The 24,584-nt window shown below is 45.3% G+C and overlaps 1 protein-coding gene across 1 annotated transcript in view; it reads right to left on the bottom strand.

The window, feature by feature from the left end:
• ATP8A2 (ATPase phospholipid transporting 8A2) overlaps positions 1 to 24,584 on the bottom strand; it is a 439,475-nt gene that overhangs the window by 110,099 nt on the left and 304,792 nt on the right. The window contains exons 30-32 of the mRNA XM_060128800.1: positions 15,925 to 15,986; positions 15,214 to 15,270; positions 13,515 to 13,626 (exon numbers count right to left, since the gene is read on the bottom strand). Coding sequence (XP_059984783.1) covers positions 13,515 to 13,626; positions 15,214 to 15,270; positions 15,925 to 15,986 — 231 coding nt within the window. The remainder of the gene's footprint in view (positions 1 to 13,514; positions 13,627 to 15,213; positions 15,271 to 15,924; positions 15,987 to 24,584) is intronic.

Raw genomic sequence — 24,584 nt, 5'->3', positions numbered from 1 at the left:
TTCTACAGGAGAGGTGTTTAATTTTACTTTATTAATTCATTCATTTAAATATTTACTGAGTGTCAGAAAAGAGGAGAGGCAGGTACCGAGGATATACTGAAGAGCATTTACTCTCCTCATAAACTTACAATTTAGAGGAAGAAACTGATATTAGTTATGAAATCACATAAATATACATTTTTGACGATTGTGATAAAAACCCAGAACATAATATTTACCATCTTAACCATTTAAGTTCAGTGTAAGCTATCTTTACGTTGCTGTGCAACAGATCTCTAAAATGTGTTCATCTTGCAAAACTGAAACTCTGTATCTGTTAAACACGAGCGGCTCATTTCCCCTCCCCCCCCAGCCCCTGCCGACCACCGTTCTATTTTCTGTTTCTGTGATCTTGACGACTCTCGGTACCATACAGGGGAAACCATATGGCATTTGTCTTTTTGTGACTGCCTTCTTTCACTGAGCATAATGTCCTCAAGATTCATCCATACTGTAGCGTGTGACAAGATTGCTTTCTTTTTAGAGCCCGCATAACGTTCCATCACCTGCATGGATCACGTTTTGTTTATCTGATCATCTGTCGACAATTTGTTGTTTCGACCTCTTGGCTACTGTGAATCATGAAGCTATGAACAAAGGTGTACAAATAGCTCTTTGAGATCCTGCTTTCAGTTCTTTCGGGAATAAGAAGTGGAACTGCTCCATCCTATGGTATTTCTGCGTTTAATTTTTTGAGGAACCTCCATACGGTTTTCTGCAGCGTCCGCACCCTTTTACATGCCCACCAACCGTGTACAAGGGTTCCGTTTTTCCACATTTTTGCCAACACTTGCTATTTTTGAGGTTTTTTTAATAGTGGCCATCCTAATACGTGTAAGGTATTATTCTCATACACAAATTTTTAATTGTGGTAAATGCAAGGGAGGAGAGGTAAACTGTCTTAAAAGAACATGCACTGTGAGGGTTTCACCTTGTCAGGGACACGAGGAAAGGTACCTGTAGGAAGTAATGACTCGCCTGAGGTCTGGAAACCAGGCGAGCCCTAGCTACGTAGAAGGCGGAGACCAGGGCATGCAGGAAGTGAGGGGAGCAGGTGCAAACGCATTGTGGGAGCCCAAGCAAGGCCTGCCGGGAAGTGAGGGAAGGCCAGTGCAGGTAGGGCAGGAGCAGGCTGAGGGCTGCACAGGGCTAGGGGCTTGGCAAGTGGCCTGGACCTTTACCCTGCGGGCAACGAGAAGCCAGGGGAACAACTCCATCAGACTTATGTTTTGAAATACTTTGGCTGCAGTAGAACGATGGGGCCAGACAGACTGCACGCTAAGAAACTAGTCACGAGGCTACTGCAATAGTCCAGGCAAGAAATGCCATAGCAACTAACTAGGCAGGACCAGAACTGGATGGAAGGAGACACAGGTAGGAGAAGGACAGGGTGTGGATTCAGCATAATGATGGGGGAAGGGGCCTGAAACTCCAGAAGGAGAAAAAGGAGGAAGTGCTCGCACAATCTTAGGAATTAAGAAATCCTACTTAGAAATTGCCACCTGTTGAACATATTAACTACCTGTTCGACACAGACCTAGTTTACTTTTGGCGGCACATGTTACAACTGCTCAGCTGGTTGCAGCAGGTCGGAAAAGAAACCAAAGGCCCATGTCCTGGCCTCTTCCCTCCCACATTCAGGAGGATGTGGCTGGGGAATTAGCCAATACTTTGGAAAAACTACCTGAAGTCAGACCCACGCTTCGTAAATCTTGCTTTATAAACTCTGCTTAAAGCAATTAATAAGCAGAGATGAACAGCTCAGGGGTGCCCAGATTTTATTCTTTAGGGGAAAGCCTTGTGTAAGAGCCGAGACCCTTTTCATTGTAGGTGACGGAAATCAAAGTCGGCAACTCACACCCTGGTGCAGGGGAAGGTCCTGAGGCCAGGCTTCTCCCAAGCCCCAATCTTATCTGAGCCTGGGTTTCCCACCTCTTCATCTTGCCTGCACTAAATTTAGCTTTGGAGAGTGAATCTGCTGGTGAAGGGCGGGGCTGTCCAATACATTAGCCACTGTCTGTCCAGATGTGGCTATTGAGCGCTTGAAATTGATCAGGTCTGCCTTGGGATGCGCTGCAAATCCAATATACACACTGGATTGCAAAGATATAGTGCAACGATGTCAATTATCTCAGTAATTTCTTTTAATGTGGAGTATATGTTGAAGTGATACTGTTTTGGAAATGTTGGGGTAACTATATTAATAAAACTAACTTAACCTGTTTCATTTTCCTTTTTTTAATGTGGCCACTAGAAAATTCAAAATTATGATGCATCTCCCATTATACGTCTGCTGCACAGTGCTACTCAGGACCATGTGACTTTGAGCCATGTTGAATTCTTGGCTGCAGAGAGAAAGAAGGCCCTCTTAGAAAAACTTCTATTTCCCTCCATCTCTGTTTTGAACAATCAGTTCTACCGAAGCATGTCTTCTTTTTCCTGGGGGGGTGGGGGCCGGCAGGGGAGGGGCATAGGAAGGCCACAAAAGGAGGTAAAGCCCCTTGGTAGCCTGACTTTACGACTTGGAAGATGCACAGTAGGGAAAGTTCACCAGCTGCTTTTCTGCAACATAACCAATTTTCCAGAAGGGATAGGAGAGCTCTCACTACCTTAACTTGACCCAGCTGATTCTACCTTTTGTATCTGTAACTTAATGATTTCTTCATTCATTAGGACTCTTTACAGAAGTAACAGAAATCCAACTTGAATTGTCTTCTGCAAAAAAGGGAGTATACTGACTTAGTGTATCTGAAAGTTCAGAGACAGCTCCAGCTTCAGGCAGAGCTGGATCCAGGCACATACTCAATGCCATCATCTCTCAGTTCAGCTTTCCTCTGTGCTCGATTCATCCCCAGCCAGGCACTCTCTTGGTGGTGGCCCCTTGCAGCTCCAGGCTGATGACATCCCCGCTATAAAACAAACCCAGCGGCAAGAGAGCTTTCCCCTTCCTCTATTAGTTTCTATTAAAAAAATCCTTGAATTTCTCTAAGTGGCCTTGGTGGGTCATCATGCTGTCCCTGAATCAATGGCCATGGTCCAAGAGATGAAGCTGGCAGTTGACTAGTCCTGGGTGTCCGGTCCAGACCCAGAGGTAGAGCAGAGGTAGAACCAGCACTGTTTGAATGTGCGTTCTGAAAAAGGGGATGGGACTGGGGGGCTGTGACCAGAAAAGGGGGAATTGGATGTAGGGCAGGTGATAGACAAGGAGATACCGCTGCACCCATGTTGCTGCTGCTGGGCTGAGTGGGTGGGGTTGCCTTCACAGCACCCTGGGAAAGACCTGCACATCTAAATATGCCCTTCTTTCTGTTTCTATCCTTTATCAAAACCGGGGAACCCTCCTACACTGTTGGTGGAAATGTAAATTGGTGCAGCCACTATGGAAAACACTATGGAGGTTCCTTAAGAAACAAAAATAGAGCTACTGCAATCCCACTCCTAGGCATATATCCAGAGAAAGCCATGATTTGTAAAAATACATGCACCCCATGTTCATAGCAGCACTATTCACAATAGCCAGGACATGGAAGCAACCTAAATGTCCACTGACAGATGAATGGATAAAGAAGATGTGGTACATATATACAGTGGAATACTACTCAGCCATAAAAAAGAACAAAACAATGCCATTTGCAACAACATGGATGGACCTAGAGATTATTATACTAAGTGAAGTAAGTCAGACAGAGAAAGACAAATATCATATGATATCGCTTATATATGGAATCTAAAAAAGGATACAAATGAACTTATTTACGAAACAGAGATAGATTCACAGACATAGAAAACAAACTTATGGTTACCAAAGGGGGGTAGGGATAAATTAGGAAAAATAAATAAATAAAATGTATATTAGATTTTTTTTTTTTTTTTTTTTTGCAGTACACGGGCCTCTCACTGTTGTGGCCTCTCCCGCTGCGGAGCACAGGCTCCGGACGCGCAGGCCCAGTGGCCGTGGCTCACGGGCCCAGCCGCTCCGCGGCATGTGGGATCTTCCCGGACCGGGGCACGAACCCGTGCCCCCTGCATCGGCAGGCGGACTCTCAACCACTGCGCCACCAGGGAAGCCCTGTATATTAGATTTTTAGAAAAGAACAAGGTTGGAGACAAAGGAGAACGGGGTGCCGGATTAAGGACGGACCTGCCTTTCTATCAAGTAAGACTCTGAAATCAATGGCCATCTCCTTATAAGAGACGCGTTGTCCTGCACTAATGATTTGTGTTTACTTTTGTGTACATCTCAAATTTTCCATAATAAAATGTCTTAAAATTAAAAAAAAAATAGGTTGCAATAATTTTAAAAATCTGTGAATGAATTCGCTGGTGGTCCAGTGGTTAAGACTCGGCGCTTTCACTGCTAGGGGCCCAGGGTTCGATCCCTGGTCGGGGAACTAAGATCCTGCAAGCCTCATGGTGTGGCCAAAAAAAAATAAACAACAAAAAACAAACTTGTGAATGGAAGTGCACTATAGTTGCAGACACAGGTAACCTAGATTTCTCTTTTCCTGCCTTTAACCAAAGCAATGCCAAAGACTTACGACAGCTGCTTAATCCGGTTCACGATTTCCTCACTGAACATCTGATATCTTGCAGTGCCAAAGGCAATGACAATACCTGAAGCTCTCACTTCCTTTAAGTCCTTCCATTATTCTGATGCTCCGGATGCTGTCGACAAGGGCTTTGCAACCTCATTTACACGAAATGGGGAAACCTGGGCACACGCTTCCTAGCGTGCTATGGTTCTATTTTCTCCCTTCTTAGTCTAACCTACCCTGTTATCGTTTCCTGCACGAATCCTTTATCTAGTGGCCTTTATCGGACACCTCTCTATCTCTTACACAGAACAAACCTAAAGAACACGCATGTTTTTGGCGGAGTGTGAGGTGGGGCGAACTACAGCTCTGGTCACCAGACGAGGCATCTCCCTCCGCAGATGTCTGAGAAGTAAATCCCTGCAGAGAACCTCAACCCCAGGCCCCCCATGCACAATTCCACATGTTTGGAGAAAGGAAAAGTTCAAAACCACATCAAACATACTCTGCGACCACGGCGTATAAATGTTCCAAACAAACAAAATCAGCGTGTAACGTGTACTTCAATTTGCTGACAGATATTTAAAAAATTAACATCAGAATGAATGGCAAACACCAACACCACCACAAGACCTTTAACCCCAGAGAAAAATAACTCACAATCAAAGCCGCCTTGGCCTCGAATTAGCGCACAGCATCCTTGAAACGAGAGGCCAAGATAAAACAAACCGCCAAAATGGAGAGAACGGTGCAGAGGGTCGGAGGCAGAGCTAAGAAAATGAGGGCTTTCCGTAAAGCACTGAAGAAAAGGAACTCTACATTTATATTTGAAAAATTCTATTACACTGCAGGGCAAGTCACTTCAGATACAATTTAATCAAAGCAAAATTTTAAGAAGGAGTGACTGACATCTCTTTGACCCCTGGTTTGCACCAACCATCACCCTAGGTGCTGGCCATCATGACAAGGTGTGCGGGTTCGTACCCTGAGGTCTAGGGGACTTGGAAAGTCCCAGCTACTCCTCTCCCCAGCCTGACCGAGGTACTGGTTCTTTCTTTCGAAGCCTTCGTTTGCTCATACGGTTCTAGAGTCGATTGTCAGATGAGCTAATGCTTAACTCATTATATACGTAATTTCACAGGCAGAACATACGTATATGAACATATATTTTGTCTGGGACATAGTACTTTCTCAATAGACATCACCTACTATTACTTACATGCCTTATTTTCTTTCATGTCCTTATTAACTCCAAAGATAGATATTATCTACTACTTATACCTGACGAAACTGAGGTTCAGAAATAACACAATTATGGCTACTATGAACAACAGACTTAACTTGATAAATTTCTTAGGCACTAGGTTAATCTAGTTCAAATCCCACTTTCACCATTAGGATTTGCAGTGAATAGGAAAGAAGTTTGAGTCCGGCCACATTCACCTAGATCTGATTGATCCTGCGGACCTGCAGGAAGCAACCAGGAACCAGCGGGTGCCGGTCCCATCCCTGCCTGTAGGGAGAATCTGGAATCACTCTGAGGGGCGAACGATTTCATAGAACACACTTTCTTCCTTGTTTGGTAATCAGGGAGAGAAAAAAACAAACAGCTTGGCATGACATGTAGCGACTACAAAAGCCATTTTCGGATGGAACTCTTGTCAGATACCTGAATTTTCTGATTTTCAGAGCCCAAATATCTATAGGCCTATATTTATATTGAGCACTCCACTAGATAGCCCTGCTCATATGAATGTTTCTGATTTTTCTTTTCATTATCAATGAAGAACTTTTTGTTGTAGTTGTAATTTTTTTCTAGGGCTTAGTGTGGGGAGGCTTCAAGGGGGCAAAACGCATATGAACGCAGGGGCCCTGGATGTGGGCAAACGCGTATGAACGCAGGGGCCCTGGATGTGGGCAAACGCGTATGAACGCAGGGGCCCTGGATGTGGGCAAACGCGTATGAATGCAGGGACCCTGGATGTGGGTGACAAGAGGTACAGACACGGAGAAACCCGGAAGTCCCTACCTTCTTAATTTTGTTCATATCGCTATTTTTTCAGATAATAATGTCATCCAGAAACACAGCATGTTCCTTTTTGTAAGTCAGTCTTATTATCACACACAATGCACAAGTTGAAAACCAAAATGCAAACTGGACTTCAACCAGTAATCTGGCCACGATCCGCACACAAGAAAGTTATTTCAAACCAAGAGGCAAGTCTCGAGTGGTAGGACTTCCTACCTTACCAGGCTGACCGCTTCTCACCCTAGCCGGGCCCCATGCTCCTGAAATACGTTCTTTGAGGAAAATAGGACCAACTCTGTCCAATATTGCTGTATTAAAGATAATTCCAATGAATTTACGATGTTCACATTAGGTGTTTCTGGGATGGTATCATCTAAAACACTCATAATTGCAACACTCGAGTAATTCGTTACCAAATCCTTAAATAAATCTACAAGCACCTAACTTTGAGTATAATATAACATGTGATATTAAAGCCTTAGGCCTGTTTTTTTAAAAATCACCTATTTCCTTAGTTGCCCTTATACTTGTGAACATAAGAGAAACATCCCCACATCCACAGGAGGCTGGAGAGTGTTTCCTGACACCTGCTTCTCACTGAGGCTAGGCCGCCCTGGCAGGACGCTCCTGGGAGGGCCCTCTCGGGGGGTAGCCTTCGAGGCCGGCGGCATCTGCTATCTGGACAACTGTGTAAGAGACTTTGCCTGTTTTTGCTGTTTCTATCAGTTCTTTCGTAGCGGCAGTCGCATTCTGGAGCTAGTGTCCCTCGTTGTGGTGGACGACAACCCCAAGCAACTCTACCAGCTGCGCATGACAGGTCACGTCTCTGATGGGTTTCTTTCAGGAGCGAACATGCTTCTTTGCCAGAAACCCCCAGCGAATGTCTCCTCGCGTCTCCTTCAGGGTTCTGAACCACCCATGACAGCATGGGGCTGGGATCAAGCTCCCTGCTGCACTTAGGGGTGGAAAGGGCTCCCTGAGCAGTTGGGTGCTTGCACAGGAGCTGGAATGGGGTACAAACTGGGCCCCTCACCAAAGGGGGAAGCAGGATGGGTACTGGGGACAAATGACCATGTCCCACGCCACGGAAGTTAATCTGAGGACAGGTCCTCTCCTGGCCCTCCGGCTGGCCTCTGGCCAACACAGATGTTCTGGAATGTTCCGAGCAGAGATGGCCCTTACCTCTGCTTCTCGGCTTACTTCCTAGAGCACATGCAACCTGGAAACAAAAACGCTCTTTTTATATTTATACGGAAAATACCCAGGCCTGAGATTTTGCTCAGCTGCAAAGTCCAGGAGAAAGCCAGCACGTAGGGAAGATGAGGAATTAATCTCTTTGATCCAAGGGCGGCACCGTGACAACCAGCCCTCGTCCTGCCTACTTGTAGTCCATCGGGATTTGCACTATGTATACAAAGTGTGTATATAAAACTCAAAAGTAAACTCAGTCCTGGATTTAGGATTAAAAAAAAAAAAAAAAGGCTGCCCTATGTCAGAAGCTGGCTGGAGCCTGGAGCCTGGCACTGCAGACAGAGTTAGCAGTCTGTATAGGCTTTGAAGTGAAAGGTTTTCCCCCTCTTTTACTAGCCATGAAAAGAACTTTAAAAGAAAAGCATCGGAGTGGGTGAGGAGTATTTTTCCGTGGCAAACGACGTAACGCCCTCGGGTATAATCCTATTTAGAAAGCTGGGGCCTTACAGCTGACACCACACCACCTGCCGGCCCTCACAGACCCACTGCTCAGAGAAACAGGGCCCTGGTGGACATTTAGAGATGCTGTCTTCTCCTGGAGCCCCCAGCACTGGCTTGAACGTTGTCATGGGGTCATATTTTAGGTGTTGTGAGCAGGGGCTCTCTAACTTTAAATGGAAGAATAGTCAGAAGACATCAAAATTCAGAGGCTGGGGCTCCAGGTGCAGGGATTCTGAGAGAGAGAGAGAGAGAGAGAGAGAGAGAGAGAGAGAGAGAGAGAGAGAGAGAGTGAGTGTGTGTGTGTGTGTGTGTGTCTGTGTGTGTCTGTGTGTGTGTGTGTGTGTGTGTGTGTCTGTGTGTGTTTCAAGTACATTTTTTTTTTTTTTTGGTGGGGAAGGAGGTTGTCATTTTAAGAATCAGCCCAGGTGATTCAGAGGTAGGTGGTCAGTGGACCCTACTAAGAAACTTCACATCAAGAACCTGTAAAATGTTAAAAATAAAACAAACAACAACAAAAGAAATGGGAGTTTAAGTCACAATATTCCTATTTACAAAGTCTCAAGAAAATAATTAATCACTGCAAGATAAAGAAGAACAGGCATGTCTTACTATTCCCACAGGTACTCCTATTATATCTCCACCACAGTTCTCTGAGGTAATTAGGTCGGGTAACAGTATTCTGACTTTGCTGATAAGGAAATTAAAGCAGGTTAAGTGATTACCACAGGCTCCAAAGCTAGTTGGGGCAAGTCTCTTGACTTTTAAACAAAGGTCAAATAAGAGGCACACCCTCAGAGACCCCCAGAGTAAGCCTTGAGAAATACATGAAGAAAATAAAAGCCCATTTCCTGATCCAGGTGTAGATCAAGTTTTCTTACCTCTCTAATTCAAAGCCCGACTTCAGCAGGCAACTCTGCGCTAAAGAACGTTGATAGTTTTTCACCGACCGGCCTTGGCTATGGGGACCCACCATGGAGAAGCTTACATAACCCATGGTTATGATACTGGCAGAAAGGAAAACACACGGTCCCGTATGGCAAAACCTCATCACATATTTTTCCCCAGCTGAGGGCTGTGGCATCACCCAGGAGAGACACAACCAGAGTTTCTAAGTTTCTAATTCACTTTAGGTGAATTCACTGTGGGCCTAGGAAAATGGAAAAACAGGGTGCCCCCTGAAGGTCCCACAAATGCTGACTGTTCTCAGGAGAGGAAGGATACAGACGACTCTTTTATTTTATTTTTTAAATTAATTAATTAATTTGTTTGTCTTTACTTTTGGCTGTGTTGGGTCTTCGTTGCTGCCCGTGGGCTTCTCATTGCGGTGGCTTCTCTTGTTGTGGAGCACGGGCTCTAGGCATGTGGGCTTCAGTAGTTGTGGCTCGCGGGCTCAGTAGTTGTGGCTCACGGGATCTAGCGCTCAGGCTCAGTAGTTGTGGTGCACGCGCTTAGTTGCTCTGTGGCGTGTGGGATCTTCCCGGACCAGGGCTCGAACCCGTGTCCCCTGCATTGGCAGGTGGATTCTTAACCACTGTGCCACCAGGGAAGCCCCAAAGGACTCTTTTGATTCGAGAAATTTCCACTGGGACTTCCTGACTCACTGGTTGGCTTTCATGGACCACACTGTGAGGTGCTTCAGGGAAGATGAAGATGCTTTGATGGTGGAAAATCCCCCCCACACTACAGCCCTCCCTCCCTTTGCACTCAGGGCAAAACCTGCCTTTTCCTCATGAGAAAAACTCCACATATCGTGGACAAGACAAAGAAATGGTCAATCGAATTGGTTTAGGAAACCCCAGCAGAAACAATGTATCTTTTCAACAGTTTAGGATGCTACGAAGAGACAGAACATTTTGTGTGAGGTCTATCTCCGGCTCCTAAGTGAGAAATGCCGTTTGCCACCAGACACTAGTTTAATTCCACAGCTCAAAAGAACCATGTTCCTTTGCCAAAACCCTACTGCTTCATGAACGACAAGAAAATGGTTTATAAAAGTCACTAGAAACATTCTTATAATAATAACAACACTAATTTTTTAAAAGCAGCCTTTTCCCAGAATACCATCACTCCTAAGCATACACCAACCGTCTTCGTCAGCTTGGGCTGCTGAAACAGAATACCACAAAGTGGGTGGCTTTATCAACAGCAGAAATTTATTTCTCCCAGTTTTGGAGGCTGGATGTCTGAGATCAGGTGCCAGCCTGCCTGGGTTCTGGTGAAGACCCTCTTCTGGGTTGCAGACGTGTAAACTTCTTGCATCTTTTTTTTCCCCTGCTGTTTCTGTCAAGCGTTTTTTAAAACTTGAAGCCTAGCTGCATTACAATACTGTGTCAGTTTCAGGTGTACAGCAAAGTGATTCAGTGACATGTATGCGCATGGACATATATTTTCAGATTCTTGTATCTTCACACTGCAGAGAACGAGTGAGCTGGCTCTCGGGCCTCTTTTCCTCAGATCACCAATCCCTCCCAAAGGCCCTACCTCCATGTTGGAGGCTGAGGTCGGGGCTTCTCAACATGAAGTCGAGGGGAACACAGGCATTTAGTCCACAGCACCAGCCTGGAACGAAAGGGATGTACGTGGCTCGGCCATATTTTCAACTTCCCCCAAAGGAGCTGCCTCCTGTCACTGACGGCCCCTCTTTGTTTATGACAGTACATCACCCCTCTGGAGACAGCAGAAAGCCTGTCTGAGACTTCAGGCTTGTTTAGCCACTCTCCACCCAAGTGATTCTTCATAAGTGTTAAAAAAAAAAAAAAAAAAAGACTTCCCTACCACTTTTCAGAGAATGATGGCGGCAGACACCGGGTGAAGGAGCATTAAAGTTGGCCTTGACATTGTTTTCTGACACCCTGTCTCCACTGAGAGCTCCATCCTGGAGCAAGATGAGAGAAAAGAAAGAGCTCTTTCAACACAGACAGCGGATTACCCACCCGGCCGCCCCGGAATGCGAAAATTACAGTAATATCTCCTTCCACGTCTAATGAAAACCTCGGTCTCAGCCAGCGATGGCTGATTTCAAAACGACATCATCGGCCTCATGGAAACAGACCAACCAACCAAAACGCTGAAACGACGTGGTTTATGTTAAAAAAAAAATTTTTATACCCAAGTGAAATGTGATTTAATATTACAATTTCTTTGCTTTTGGATGGTAGGAATAGCTCATTCGGTTTTTTCGGGAAGTCCCCAGCTATGGAAATTTCACCATTTATGCTGCGCCTTCAAACCACAAGGCATGCAACCCGGACACTGAAAACGTGGCGTGTCAGTGACTACACGGTAAATGGTCCCTCCACACTTCAAAAGTCAACCTCCTGATCGGCTGGTGACCATCTTAATGTCTGAACTGGAGTCCCTGGTGCCGGCGTACACAGAGGGGTCACTAGAGCATCCCTCCGTGGACGGCACTGGGAGGGGCTGTCAAAGGAGTGGGCTTTGTCGCCAGTCACCTGTCAGCTGACTCCAGCCTATCAGCTGTCACTCTTCTCTAATTTCAGAAACTGTCCACAGCAGTCAGTGCCTTTCATCGTCCTGCACCACAAAATCCCCCAAATGAAATATTCATCGGGCCACATCTATCCTTAACCAAAAGGAAAGACCATGAAGCAGGTATTCTAGGCACCAAACCTTACCAAGTGATCATGACTGTGGATACCTTTCTTGCTTTAAAACAGAACCGATTCAAGTGAGCCAAGTATCTTTGCTGGGAAATGCTTGTTTTGCCACAAAACAATCTTCTTGATTCATTCAGTGAATTTCCTCCATCGCTTGTATTTGGAAAGGAATTGAAAAGTGTGTTATGTGTTTGTCCTCGTGCCTTAGAGAAGGCAACGATGCATTTGGGGACACACAAGCCACCCCTGTAGGACACATCTGTCTGCTCAGCACCCACACTCAGAGGAGGTCCCAGACACCCTGGGGTACATCAGCGGATTCACCAAGTAAAAAAAGCAAGCAGCCCACCCAGCATGACCTCACGTGGAACAGCTGCTGGGCATGTATCTAGACTTGGGGGGGCCCAGAGTTTGGGCTCATTTCTGCAGAGTAAGTGAGGCAAAGATGGTGGCCTGATGTACCATGCACAGGCCTGCCCCTAAACTATGTAGTCCTGGGGCAGGAACCAGCAGAAGCCCCCAGCCCACAGTCCTTCTCTTCCCACGCTTGGTTCTGACTCACGGTACAAGCGTCCTCATGCAAACGTGGGTGGGTGTCCCAGAGCAATCCTCCAGTGGACCCAGCACACATCACCCCCCTACAAAGTAAGCTGTCCTTGGGCCCAAGGGTGCGCTCCGGGCCTGGATCCGGGGAGAGAACCAGGCAGGCCTGGCGAGTAGGCTTCTGGCCATTTGGAAGACTCGGGGTCCTGGGAACCCGGGGAATGCACTAGAGTCGGGATGCTGCCCTTGCCCCACGACTGCCTGCCCTGTGAAAAGGGACATGCCCAGCCAGGGACCGCCAGCGCAGAGACCTCAAAGGAGTTCAAATGTAAAGAAAAAGGAAAACGCAATGTCTTCATAAACATTCTGTGTCCCTTGCTACCAATCACATATTCTTTTGTAAACCCTGAAAAATTTCCCTGTAAAACAAAATTTACAGCTTCATTTGTAAACTGAGGGCATTCGGAACCCAGGGCTTTCAAGGTCCTCTTCAGACCCGATCCTGTGGGATCCTAAGACCCAGGGTGTCAGTGGTGATGGGTCCATCTCAAACACTGGACAAAGATAATATAAAAGACGAAAAAAATAAAATCTAAAGGATTTTAGATTTTAGCGTAAAGGTCTTCAATCTCAGCCCCTCCAGTTAAGAGATGAACAGTGAGATATTCTGCTTAATTAATGATCTGGTTAGTAGAGTGGTTAGATCTATCCTTCACAGGTGACTAATTATCACCTAATCAAAGTATAATAACACCCAACATCGAAACTACAATCAGCATAATCATGGGGTTATGAATGACCCAAAACATCTCCTGTTTCCCAAGTCCGTGAACTGTACACATGAGACCTGTAATTAACACGCAATTCATTAAGGAAATGGGGACCCGGTAGGTCATTAAGTCCACAGTTTACGTAACAGTCATAATTTCCAAGGCTGTTTCTGTGGCCTGGACAACCTCTTCCAGGAGCTTTGATTTGGTTTGTTTCCCACCTGATACATTTTGACGGAAGCTGGCAACACCAACCTGTCCAGAGACACGGAAAGCCCACAGTTAATAGCACTGACCTGCCCTTTCATATCTGGAGCGATGGGAATGGTGGGCCAGATGGTTGAGTAGATGCCAAAAAACACCAACCAGATGAGCATGCTTCCCCAGACGGCCAGGTGACTGAACTACAGGAGAAAACAGACACTCAGGCAGGGTTCTCTGCTGAGCCAGTAGCCACCTGCACCAGCCGCGGCAGCAGCCCTGGGTCCACGCCACCTTTCTTTATGGAAAGATTTCTACTAGACACCAGTTGAGAGTTTAAGTGACTAGTGGCCCCAAACTATCCTGAAGAGGAAAGTGCTTTTTCCACCACAGCTGACCATCCTGTAGACCCATCCTACAGTGCCACCAGGCTCCTTTCTGTCCCTCGCCAGTGCTCACTCCACTTTGGAGTGGAATAAATAAGGTATCATTGCTCTGGTAAGAGGGCGTGGGACAGACAAAATGAACAAGATGGGTTTATTTATTATTTTGAGACTCTGTTCATTTTCCAAAGAACTTTTAAAAAATGTGGAATGGATATACCCCTTAGCGATAACACTCTAAGCATCTGCTGAGCTGCGAATTTCTTCTCCTCTGTCCTCTTGCTAGGTCGATCCTTGACTTCTTTTCAGCCACACTCCATGATCTAATCCAGCATGAGCCTCTGGCAGCTGCTTAAAATATCTGACCACTGCTCGCCACCTCCTCACGTCCCAGGCTAAGCCACTAGCCCCTCTCACCTGGATTCATTGCCTCTGTCTCTCAACGAATTCTCTGCTTCCACATTCACCTCCCACCCCACCCCCAATTAAAGAGCACAGAATCAGAAGCCTATTCAAACAGCAGAGACGAACGTGAAACATTGGCCATAATCCTCAAGAGTTGGAAATAACCAAAATGTCCAAAACTGGGGACTGATTCAATAAGGGATGGGATATTGATAAAACTCAATAGTCTTTAATCATGAACTATGACCTTGTAGAGGTACATATATATATATATATATATATATTTTTTTTAAATTTATTTATTTTTGGCTGCGTTGGGTCTTTGTTCCTGCGTGCAGGCTTTCTCTAGTTGCGGTGAGCAGGGGCTACTCTTCATTGTGGTGCGGTGGCTTCTCTTGTTGTGGAGCACGGGCTCTAGGCGTGTGGGCTTCAGTAGTTATGGCGCACGAGCTCAGTAGTTGTGGCGCATGGGCTTAGTTGCTCCGCAGCATGTGGGATCCTCCCAGACTAGGGATCGAACCTATGTTCCCTGCACTGGCAGGCAGATTCTTAACCACTGCGCCAAAAGGGAAGCCCAGACTCTGTTTTGTAATACGTTGTCTTATTAAAAATCTACACAGAGAACAAAGTCTGGAAGGTTGTACAGGAAATATTAACAGTAACTATATCTTGGTGGTAAAATTATGGAAATTAAAAATTCCTCTTTCTGTCCTTCTGTATTTTCTTTGTGTGTGTGATTTTTTTTTTTAATACAATGCACATATACACTGGAAATGAGCTGACTGTGAACAGCTTAGAACTGTATTAAGTGCTCAGCAAACGAATCATCAGGGAACTCTGGATTGTAACTGTGCCCTGATAAAGATCAAACCACAATTTTTACATGCAAAATTTAAGATAAGGCAGCTAGATATTGTTTACTGTTTTCCTGGGGCTTAAAAAGTTACTACACCATAAAAAATATCTATAGTGGATAGAGAAATAATTCTGGAGAAAACTCACTTTTGTCCAAGCTGTAGTCTCCAAACCGGCTTTCAGGCAAACAGTAACTACGACATACTGTGAAAGCAAGAGGAATTTGGGAAATGCGTTATCCTCACTTATTTTCACTTCCCAGAAGAAATCCCAAATCCTCCCCAGAGGCAGTTTCTCCGTGGCATCTGGACTTTGAAAGTGCTATCTTGGTAGCTAATTCTCTGGGGGTCAGTTTTAGGAAAATTACAGGCAGGTTCTTATAAGAAAAGCCCTCATTTTAGTGATTGACTTCTCACAAGTAATAGTTACTTTGCCCTTTTCTTAGCTTGGAAGATTTGGGAGAAATCGCCTTCCCTTGGTGTTGGTTTTGTTTTTCTTCCCCCCCCACCCAAGTACATGTGAAACGGTCATCTGAAGAATGGGGGAATCTGCTGATCACCTGTCCAGAAATCTTAACTCTGCATAATCTTCACTCAAATACGAGGTAAGCATTTCACAAGCACTCTGAGCTCTACGTGTTGCCAAATCTTGGCTCCCTGTACACCGATGGCGAACAGAAATACGGAGACAGAGTAGAAAATAGAAAAGAGTAGCTTCATTCCTTTTGCCAGGCAAGATAAGGAATCTATAATATATAGTTTAAAGATGTGAAATAAGTCATAATGACAAAGGCTTTATATAGAGGGAGAGGTGAAACCCACACATGCCATCTAAGATTCAATAAACAGGTAAACTTACCGTATAAACGATATTTCCAACAAATAAATAGTCTGTGGCATGACCATTGGCCAGCACAGTATCTGAAAAACAAAGAGGTTACAATTACCCTCCAGAGCAGAGCACTGCAACCTATTTTATTCAGAATGTAAAAACAGAACTTTAGAGACATTGATCGAAATGTAAGGGAATTTCGAAAATTGCATTGTCTGCGATTCTAATGCCTCCTTTTTCTAACTCTGCATTTTTTCACCTTATATTTTTGCCAAGTGAAGCAAACAAAGAAAACCAGGTTTCCAACAAACCGAACAACCAAACCCTCGATCTGTGTGCAAATTTACATTTTCATACAGATTCAAATCTCCCTTTTGTCAGTTAGAAAAAGGAACAGTATAAAAACATATGAATCTATCTTTGTGGGCGCCAGTATTAGACCTTTTCCATGTGTTCATTTACTAGTCGTCTTTAATTTTTGCTAAATTGGAATTATAGGCCAACAGCAGAAGATAGCTACATGATACAAAATGAGTTCGTGATTACTGAACTCAGAGAATTGAAAAGAGTATTCACTACTTGTGTTCTCTGTCAACGTCTGCGTGAACTTCTGGAGTCTATAAACGGGTGAATGCAAACAACCCAGTGAGAGATGCGAGACAATACAACTAGGATTCCGAAGTTTTAATTTTATAGCTTTCCAATTTTTTCTTCGTAAGGATGACTATGACAGCGTACGTTAACAATCACTAAGGCAGAACTCTGAGAGAATTGTCTAGTTTGGGTCCGCTAGCCTGCTGTGAAAAGTCTGGTCTGTACCCTGAGGGGTCAAAGCCTGTTTTAAGATCAGAAATAGTTTCTTGGGGTGACACTGCCGATCCCCTTTTATTCTCTTTTATGCTCATCTGTGGCCTACAGGCCAAGTGTATAGGGATTTTTCTGTTCAAATTTCCAACCCAGTAGCTGTTGTACACACATATCTGGGCTCACCAATTTACCCAACTGTTTGTTGAAGAATCTGATTCTTATTAAAGAATCGAGATCCTTTTAGTTTCGCAAACACCATAAGGACCGAGTACCATCACAGGGAAAATCTGGTAATGGTGGGACCCTGCATCCAGCCACAGGGCAGGCCCTTTCTGCTAATGCTAGATAAGTAAATTTGTGGATAAGGACAGATGAACCCACAAAGTGACATCACGGGCTGCGTTAGGTACTGGCCTAAACCCAGGGATTGCTCCTGGGGACCGTGACAGTCATCCTAGGGTGGCCACTGACTTCAAAAGGATTAATCTCAAAGCCTAGGGGAGACATGGTGAAGGGAGAATCAAAACTCAGGCAGGACTTCATTAAAAAGGAAGGAAGGAAAACAATGATCAGAAAAGTAAAGAAGAGGCTACGTTAAGCTGGAGAAGGCCACAAGTTGATGTATTAGCAAACAGCTATTCAAAACTGTAAGGGTTTGCATTTTAGTAACTGGCCCTAAGATTGCTTTAATAATAAAGACGACACTTTTAAAGAAAAGCCTCAATAAAGAAACACTTGAGATTACACAGGAGACCATTGCTTTGATTCTAACAGAGATGATAGCTGTGAAAGGGGTAACATTAGTCTTTTATTTACAGGACAAATATTTATTTAAAGCCTACTTTAAAGCGGGAAGTGGGGAGACAAGATCCCTGTCTCCGTGGAGCTCCCAGTACAGTGAGGGAGACAAGACAAAAACACACAAAGACGTAGAAGGTATGGAATAGACAGGTATGGAATAGAGACGGACGGGGCTGCTACTCTAGACAGGGAGTCCCGCAAAAACCTCTTTGAGGAGGTAACATCTGAGCAGATCGCAATAGTTCAAGGGAGTGAGTTAAGTGAACATCTGGGCTAGAGCGTTCCAGGCAGAGGACTGGCCAACAGTCTGAATACAGACAGCAATGATGAGCTCAAAGACCATCACAAAGGCCAGTCTGGCTGCAGACTCTGGGGAGAGCGCCCAGACAGTAAGAAGGGGCCAATTAACGTAGGTCATAGTGGGGAGCTTGAATTTCTCTGTTAACTACGACAGGAAACCAGAGAGTAAAATGGTATGAGTTACGTTCTTAAGGGAATAGTCCAGCTTTTATGGGAGAACAGATCCTGGACGACCAAGAACAGAATAATAACAGATGCAATTCCAGTTTGGAAATGATTGGAGCAATCCATCCAGGAGGATGATACTGGTGGCATGCAGAGTTGGGTCCAATATGGTAGCCTCGAGCTGCTGTTTACATTTAAATTAATTAAAATACAATAAAAAAAATTCAGTTCCGGCTAGGGATTGGGGAGGAGGGGGGAATGGGGCATTACTGCAGCAAGTGTACAGCGTTTCGATTTAGGGTGATGAAAAGATTTTGGAATAGATTATTGGTGAGGGCTGTAAACATTCTGAATGTAACGCCTCTGAACTGTATACATAAAATGGACCATAGAACGAAACCCAAAAAGCTCGAGGATAAAACATAGGATTAAATCTCTATGGCCTTAGATTTGGCAATCGTTTCTTAGCTTTGGCACCAAAAGCGCCATGACAAAAGAAACAAGTAGGTCAATTAGACTTCATCAAAATTGGAAACTTTTGTGCTTCAAAGGACACCATCCTGAGAGTGAAAAGACAAAAACCTCCGGAATGGAGAAAATATTTGCAAATATTTATCTGATCAGGAACCTGTATCCGGAATACAAAAACAACTCTTACGGCTCAACGGTAAAAAGACAACACAATTTAAGAGTGGGAAAGGGCTCTGCACAGAAATTTTTCCAAAGAAGAGGTACTGACGTCCAAGTACATGAAGGGATGCTCAACGCCATTAGACACCAAGGAAATTCAAAACCAAAACCACGAGATATCATTTCACACCTACCAGGGTGGCTATGATAAAAAAGATAGATAGTAGCAAGAGGTGGCAGAGGATGCGGTGAAATTAGGACACTGCTGGTGGGAAAGTAAAATGCTGCAGCCATTGTGTAAAACTGTCAGGCAGTTCCTCAAAAGGTTATGCCTAGGGACTTCCCTGGTGGCACAGTGGTTAAGAATCTGCTTGCCAATGCAGGGGACATGGGTTCGATCCCTGGTCCAGGAAGATCCCACATGCTGCTAAGCAATTAAGCCTGTGCACCACAACTACTGAGCCTACGCTCTAGAGCTCGTGTGCCACAACTACTGAGCCTTCGAGCCACCACTACTGAGCCCACATGCCACAACTACTGAAGTCTGCACCACAACTACTGAGCCTGTGCTCTAGAGCCCGTGAGCCACCACTACTGAGCCCACGTGCCACAACTACTGAAGCCTGCACCACAACTACTGAGCCTGTGCTCTAGAGCCCGTGAGCCACAACTACTGAGCCCGCGAGCCACAACTACTGAAGCCCACATGCCTAGAGCCCGTGCTCCGCAACAAGAGAAGACACCACAATGAGAGGCCCGCACACCGCAACGAAGAGTAGCCCCCGCTCGCCGCAACTAGAGAAAGTCCGTGCACAGCAACAAACACCCAATGCAGCCATAAATAAGTAAATAAATAAATAAAATTAAAAAGCAAACAAACAACGTTATGCCTAGTTACCATATGACCCAACAATTCCACTTCTAGGTACACACCCAAGAGAGATAAAATCACGAATGAAACACACAAAAACTCACACATGAACGTTGATAGCGGCATCATTCACAGCAGTCAGAAGTCCATCAACGGAGGAAACGTGGACTATACATACAGGGGTGTATTACTGAGCCATTAAGAGGAATAAAGTACCGGTACGTGCAACGACATGGGTGAACCTTGAAAAATCTTACTTACGCTAAGTGAAAGACGCCAGTCACAAAAGGCCATGTATCATATGACTCTACCAGTGTGAAATGTCCACAATAGGCAAATCTATAGAGACAGCAAGTAGATTAGTGGTTGCAGGAGCTGAGGGTGTTTGGGTGGGAACGGAGAGTGGGTGCTGATAGATATGGAGTTTCTTTTGGGGGTGATGAAAATGCTTGGACACTGATTAAGGTGATAGCTGCAAAACCACGTGAATACACTAAAAACCATAGAACTGTACAATTTAAATGGGTGTGAGGCAGGCAAGACAGGGCGGGGCCCAAGGACAGCCTCTTCATGTATAGGCATTAGACAAAAAGCAAAGCCACTTCCTTGTTCTGCACTTAATGAGGCCATTGACTCATAGAGGAACAGCATCTAAAACAGAAACTTTGTAGCACCTGAGCGAGAAACTCCGCAGCATGAAAACCGTGGAGCGCGCGCCACCGCCAGGTAGGAAACAGATAGGCTTTGGGGTGACCTGCTGCAGCTGGTTTCATGCTGACCCTTTGAGATAAACTATAATACTATCAGGATGAAGAGCCCTCACTGGATGAGAGACTGCACAGCCCACGCAGCCCCCTCATTCTTGTGGTCGAGAGGAGGTCCTGGCCAGACACATGCACAGAAGGGGTCTCAAGTTGTCCTCTGGTAACCCTGGCCGCATTGTAATATCCTTATAAAATCATTAGCATTGATTAGCCCCCCAAATCAGGTGAATTGTATGGTATGTAAATTATATAGCAATAAAGCTGTTATTAAAAACATTCAGTTCCTCAGTCACACATAACCACGTTTCAGATGCTCAGTCGGTAGCCACGTGGCTTGCGGCGACTGTCCCGGAGAGCACGGATGCAGGACATCTCCACCATCACACAAGTTCTGGTGGACACTGCAGGCCAGCGCATATGTTGGAAGCAGAAGGAAGTGACAACTTTTGGCACGTATTCTGAACAGAGAGATGACAGCATTTGTTTTTGATCTGGGTGGGGGTGAGAGAGAATGGGAAGAATCAACAGAGATTTTGAGGTTTGGGGTCTGAGTAACGAGGTGAACGGTGGTATCATTCACTAGGTCATATTAACGCGGGAACGCTGATGAAAAGGGTGGCCCATGACAACTCGGTACCATGCGATCGATGTCTGAAATTTACAACAGGAAGAAGAGACAGCAGTGAAGCACGTGCTATTAGGAAGAGAGACAGAAGGATATTTGGAAAAATAAGGTGGAGAGAAGGAGCTGGGTTAGTAGAAAAAACTCCCAGTAATGAGGGTTAGAAGACCTTGTTCAGCCCCACTCTCTTGTTCCAGCTTTGCCATGATTTTGTATTTTAACATTTTAGGTTCTGGGTCTCAGCGTCCACACCTACAAAATGGGGGTGGTTCTATCAGATACAGACAATGATGACTGAATTATCACCAAGGTTCTTTTAGGTAGAAAATGCTAAGATTCTAAGGTCCATGTTCTTAGCTGCTAAATCAGGGATTCAGTGGTAGAAACCTGAGAGCTTCAGAGCTTCGTCCTGTCCATTTTAGCTCAGGATGGATTTCCTAACCTCAGTCTCATCCTATGTGTTCATGAATGAAGAAAAGACCCTTTCATTGAGGAAAGCAGTGATCTGAGGGCCCTGAAGTTCTACCTACACGAAGCCCTGACAGAGTCTAGAGAAAACTCTGGTCAGATGAAAGAGTTAGAAGGGCTAGGAGACTAAGCTGAAAACCAAGGTTTACAATTATGGCTTGACAACTTGTGAATTTCCTTTTGATAGTAATATTTCAAATGCTGGTTGATTCATGTACTAAAAGAAATTAAATATACAAAGCATTTGTCTAAATATGGAGGGCTTAGAATGTGTTTCATATTTTAAGGATATACAAATAGTGAACAAAAAACTGTTAGACATTGTTAATTCTACATGGAAAATAGATAACATATGTTACTAAGTATAAGACAGGCTCTGTTCTAAGCACTTTACCTACGTGAGTAAGTACTTCTTTAATGCTCTAACAATGCTATGAAATGGTATTATGGCCTGCATATTTCAGATGAGGCAACTGGGGCAGCAAAGAGAAGCTAAATGACATGCGAGGTCACACGCTTAGTGAGAAACTGTAAGCTTTGTAATACAAGATTGTTTTCATTAACTGAGTTAGAAATATGGACCCCAAAGAAGAAAAGAAGACAACTTCAGGGGGAAAAATAGACTAAGAACTCTTTTGAAATACCAACACCTAACAGGGAGGAACTTTCTAGCAGAGAAATAGGTGGAAAGAAAATGAGATTCACACGGCAGAGATTCTGTACAACCCAGGGCACAAGTGCGGGAAGCAGCGGTAGCCCCTTGAGATCTGGCCTTTTAGTTTGAGTTCATTAGTCCGGAGCTGCTCATCTCAGCACTGCTGACATTTTTCTAGGTAATTCTTAGTTGCGGGGCTGGGGGGCGGCACCGTCCTGTGATTACAGAGTGTCTGGCAGCACCCCTGGCCTCTCCCCACTAGATGCCAGTTGTGACAACCAAAAACGCCTCCAGACAATGCCAGTGTCTCCTGGGGGAAAAATTCCCTGGATTGAGAATCACAGCATTAGAGGAAAGAAAACAGAGGAGCTGGAATAAGTAGAGAGAATATACCCCAAAGTAAGAGTGGCTAAGAGGGGCTTCCCTGGTGGCGCAGTGGTTAAGAACCCGCCTGCCGATGCAGGGGACACAGGCTCGAGCCCTGGTCCGGGAAGATCCCACATGCCGCGGAGCAACGAAGCCCGCACGCCACAACTACTGAGCTTGCGCTCTAGAGCCCACAAACCACAACTACTGAGCCCGTGTGCCACAACTACTGAGCCTGTGCTCTAGAGCCTGCAAGCCACAACTACTGAGCCCGTGTGCCACAACTACTGAAGCCCATGCGCCTAGAGCCGGTGCTCCGCAACAAGAGAAGCCACCGCAATGAGAAGCCCGCGCACCGCAACGAAGAGTAGCCCCCGCTCGCCACAACTAGAGAAAGCCCGCGCGCAGCAACAAGGACCCTATGCAGACAAAAATAAATAAATGAATAAATTTATTTAAAAAAAAAAGAGTGACTAATGAAGGGAACCCCCTCCTCTGTGGTCAGGCCGAGGGGGAGAGTGTGGTGGGACCTCACAACTCACACCATCAGCAGAGAAACAGGGTGAGGCCTTGGTACAAAGGGATGCGACTGCCATCGCTCGATGGCCTTTCAAGTGGGTAAACCCTGTGATTACCTCTGGGACTGAGAGCTCACTGGTGAAGAGAACATCTCCATGGAGACACTTAAGACCACGGACCACCATGCTGGCAATTCGGCATGAACAGAAGGAACAGACAGTGAAACCCAGGGACATCTTCCAACCGCAGCTTCTAGAATTTTATAATGCATTAATTTCTACCTTGCCATGACAGTAAAGTGCTACTGGCATTACATAATATGTCTGCACTTGAACCAATCGGAATGCACCTCAGATAACTTTTAGTGAAGCAGGATCACCCTACTGTTTCAGCTCATCATTTTGGAAGGATAACTCAACACTGCATTTTAGCTTTCTGCTTAGGAAAGAGCATCTCCTATCCCAATCGAAACTAATACCACCTGGGAATAATTTATTCCTTGGAGGAGAAACTCCCAAACTGACTTGAGATTCTGGGACACGTCAAGAGCCTCGGAAAAGATAGCATCCACTAAACAAGTCACAAGTCATTGCTTTGCCCACCCTGTTGGGGAAATTCCCACGGAATACAGTCTTCTCTTAAAGGTTATACTTCAACTGTTTTAGAGGCAAATACCTGCGGGCATCATTCCTTGTTAAGATTTGCCAATAACCTCCTCCTGAAGAAAAGATCTGAAGTCCTAAACAATCATTGGCAGAGGAACACATTAATAAGATACAGCTTTGCTGATAATTCCAGGCTGGAAAAGCCCGTTTGGACTGTCGAGTTTATTCCTGAAGCATGTTGCTGACAAATTACTTCTTCCCACTTTGTTTAATCTTAACAGTACTGTTAGGATTCCACCACTCCACTCAGGAAAACAACTTTCCTGTGGTTTAGCCGCTTTCATTTTAGTTGGATATTTAAAATCTCAAGTGATTTTTTTTTTTGATAGGAGAAAAAGAACCCCCAAGCCAAGATGAGAAATTGGGTCCCTAAGCCAGCCTTCAGAACAACACTTATCCACCATCTATGTAAACGATAGGAAGATTACTGCAGACAAAGCAGCATGGGGTGGTACAGTGGGATGTTTGGGAGGAAGGGGGCAGAGAGGGGGAAAGGACAGTTCAGGCACAAAAGGACGCACGGCCCGCCTAGACGCACGGAGGTGGACTCCTGCCCTGCTGGAGTAGAACCTTGAGATGCACGGGGCGGGGCGGGGTGTGGGATAGGAGCGCTACAGTGGCCAGAATGGTGAGGTCAGCACGGGCCAGACCACACCAGGTTCTAAAAAAGGTCCCTGTAAAAGAGATCCACCAAACGTGCAGGTGGAGACAGGTGATCTCACCAGACCTTTGTTAACCAGCAGGATGCTGAGCATTTCCCAACGGAAACCTCGCGCTAGCGCACGAAGGCTCAGCAGAGCTAGGGCAGAGGGAAGGAGAATCCGGCTGCCCGTTGCGTCGGCACCGCCGGCGTTTCACTGAACCGTGTGAGATCAGCCAGGCCTTGGCAGGCGGAGGATCACATCCACCCAGGTGAGAGCTGAAACGTTGCCGGACCAAAAGTCCAGGGAAGGAGTTCCACAGAGTAAAGAACCTGAACGAGCGAGAAGGTTTCCCAACTGCTTTGTCGGATAAAGGACTGAGTCACATTTAGAATGACCAGCTGTGGCCATGT

Source organism: Lagenorhynchus albirostris, chromosome 18 (genome assembly GCF_949774975.1).
Source record: "Lagenorhynchus albirostris chromosome 18, mLagAlb1.1, whole genome shotgun sequence".
NCBI lineage: Eukaryota > Metazoa > Chordata > Mammalia > Artiodactyla > Delphinidae > Lagenorhynchus > Lagenorhynchus albirostris.
Note: the sequence above shows the minus strand (reverse complement) of the source record. Positions and strands in the feature narration are given on the sequence as shown.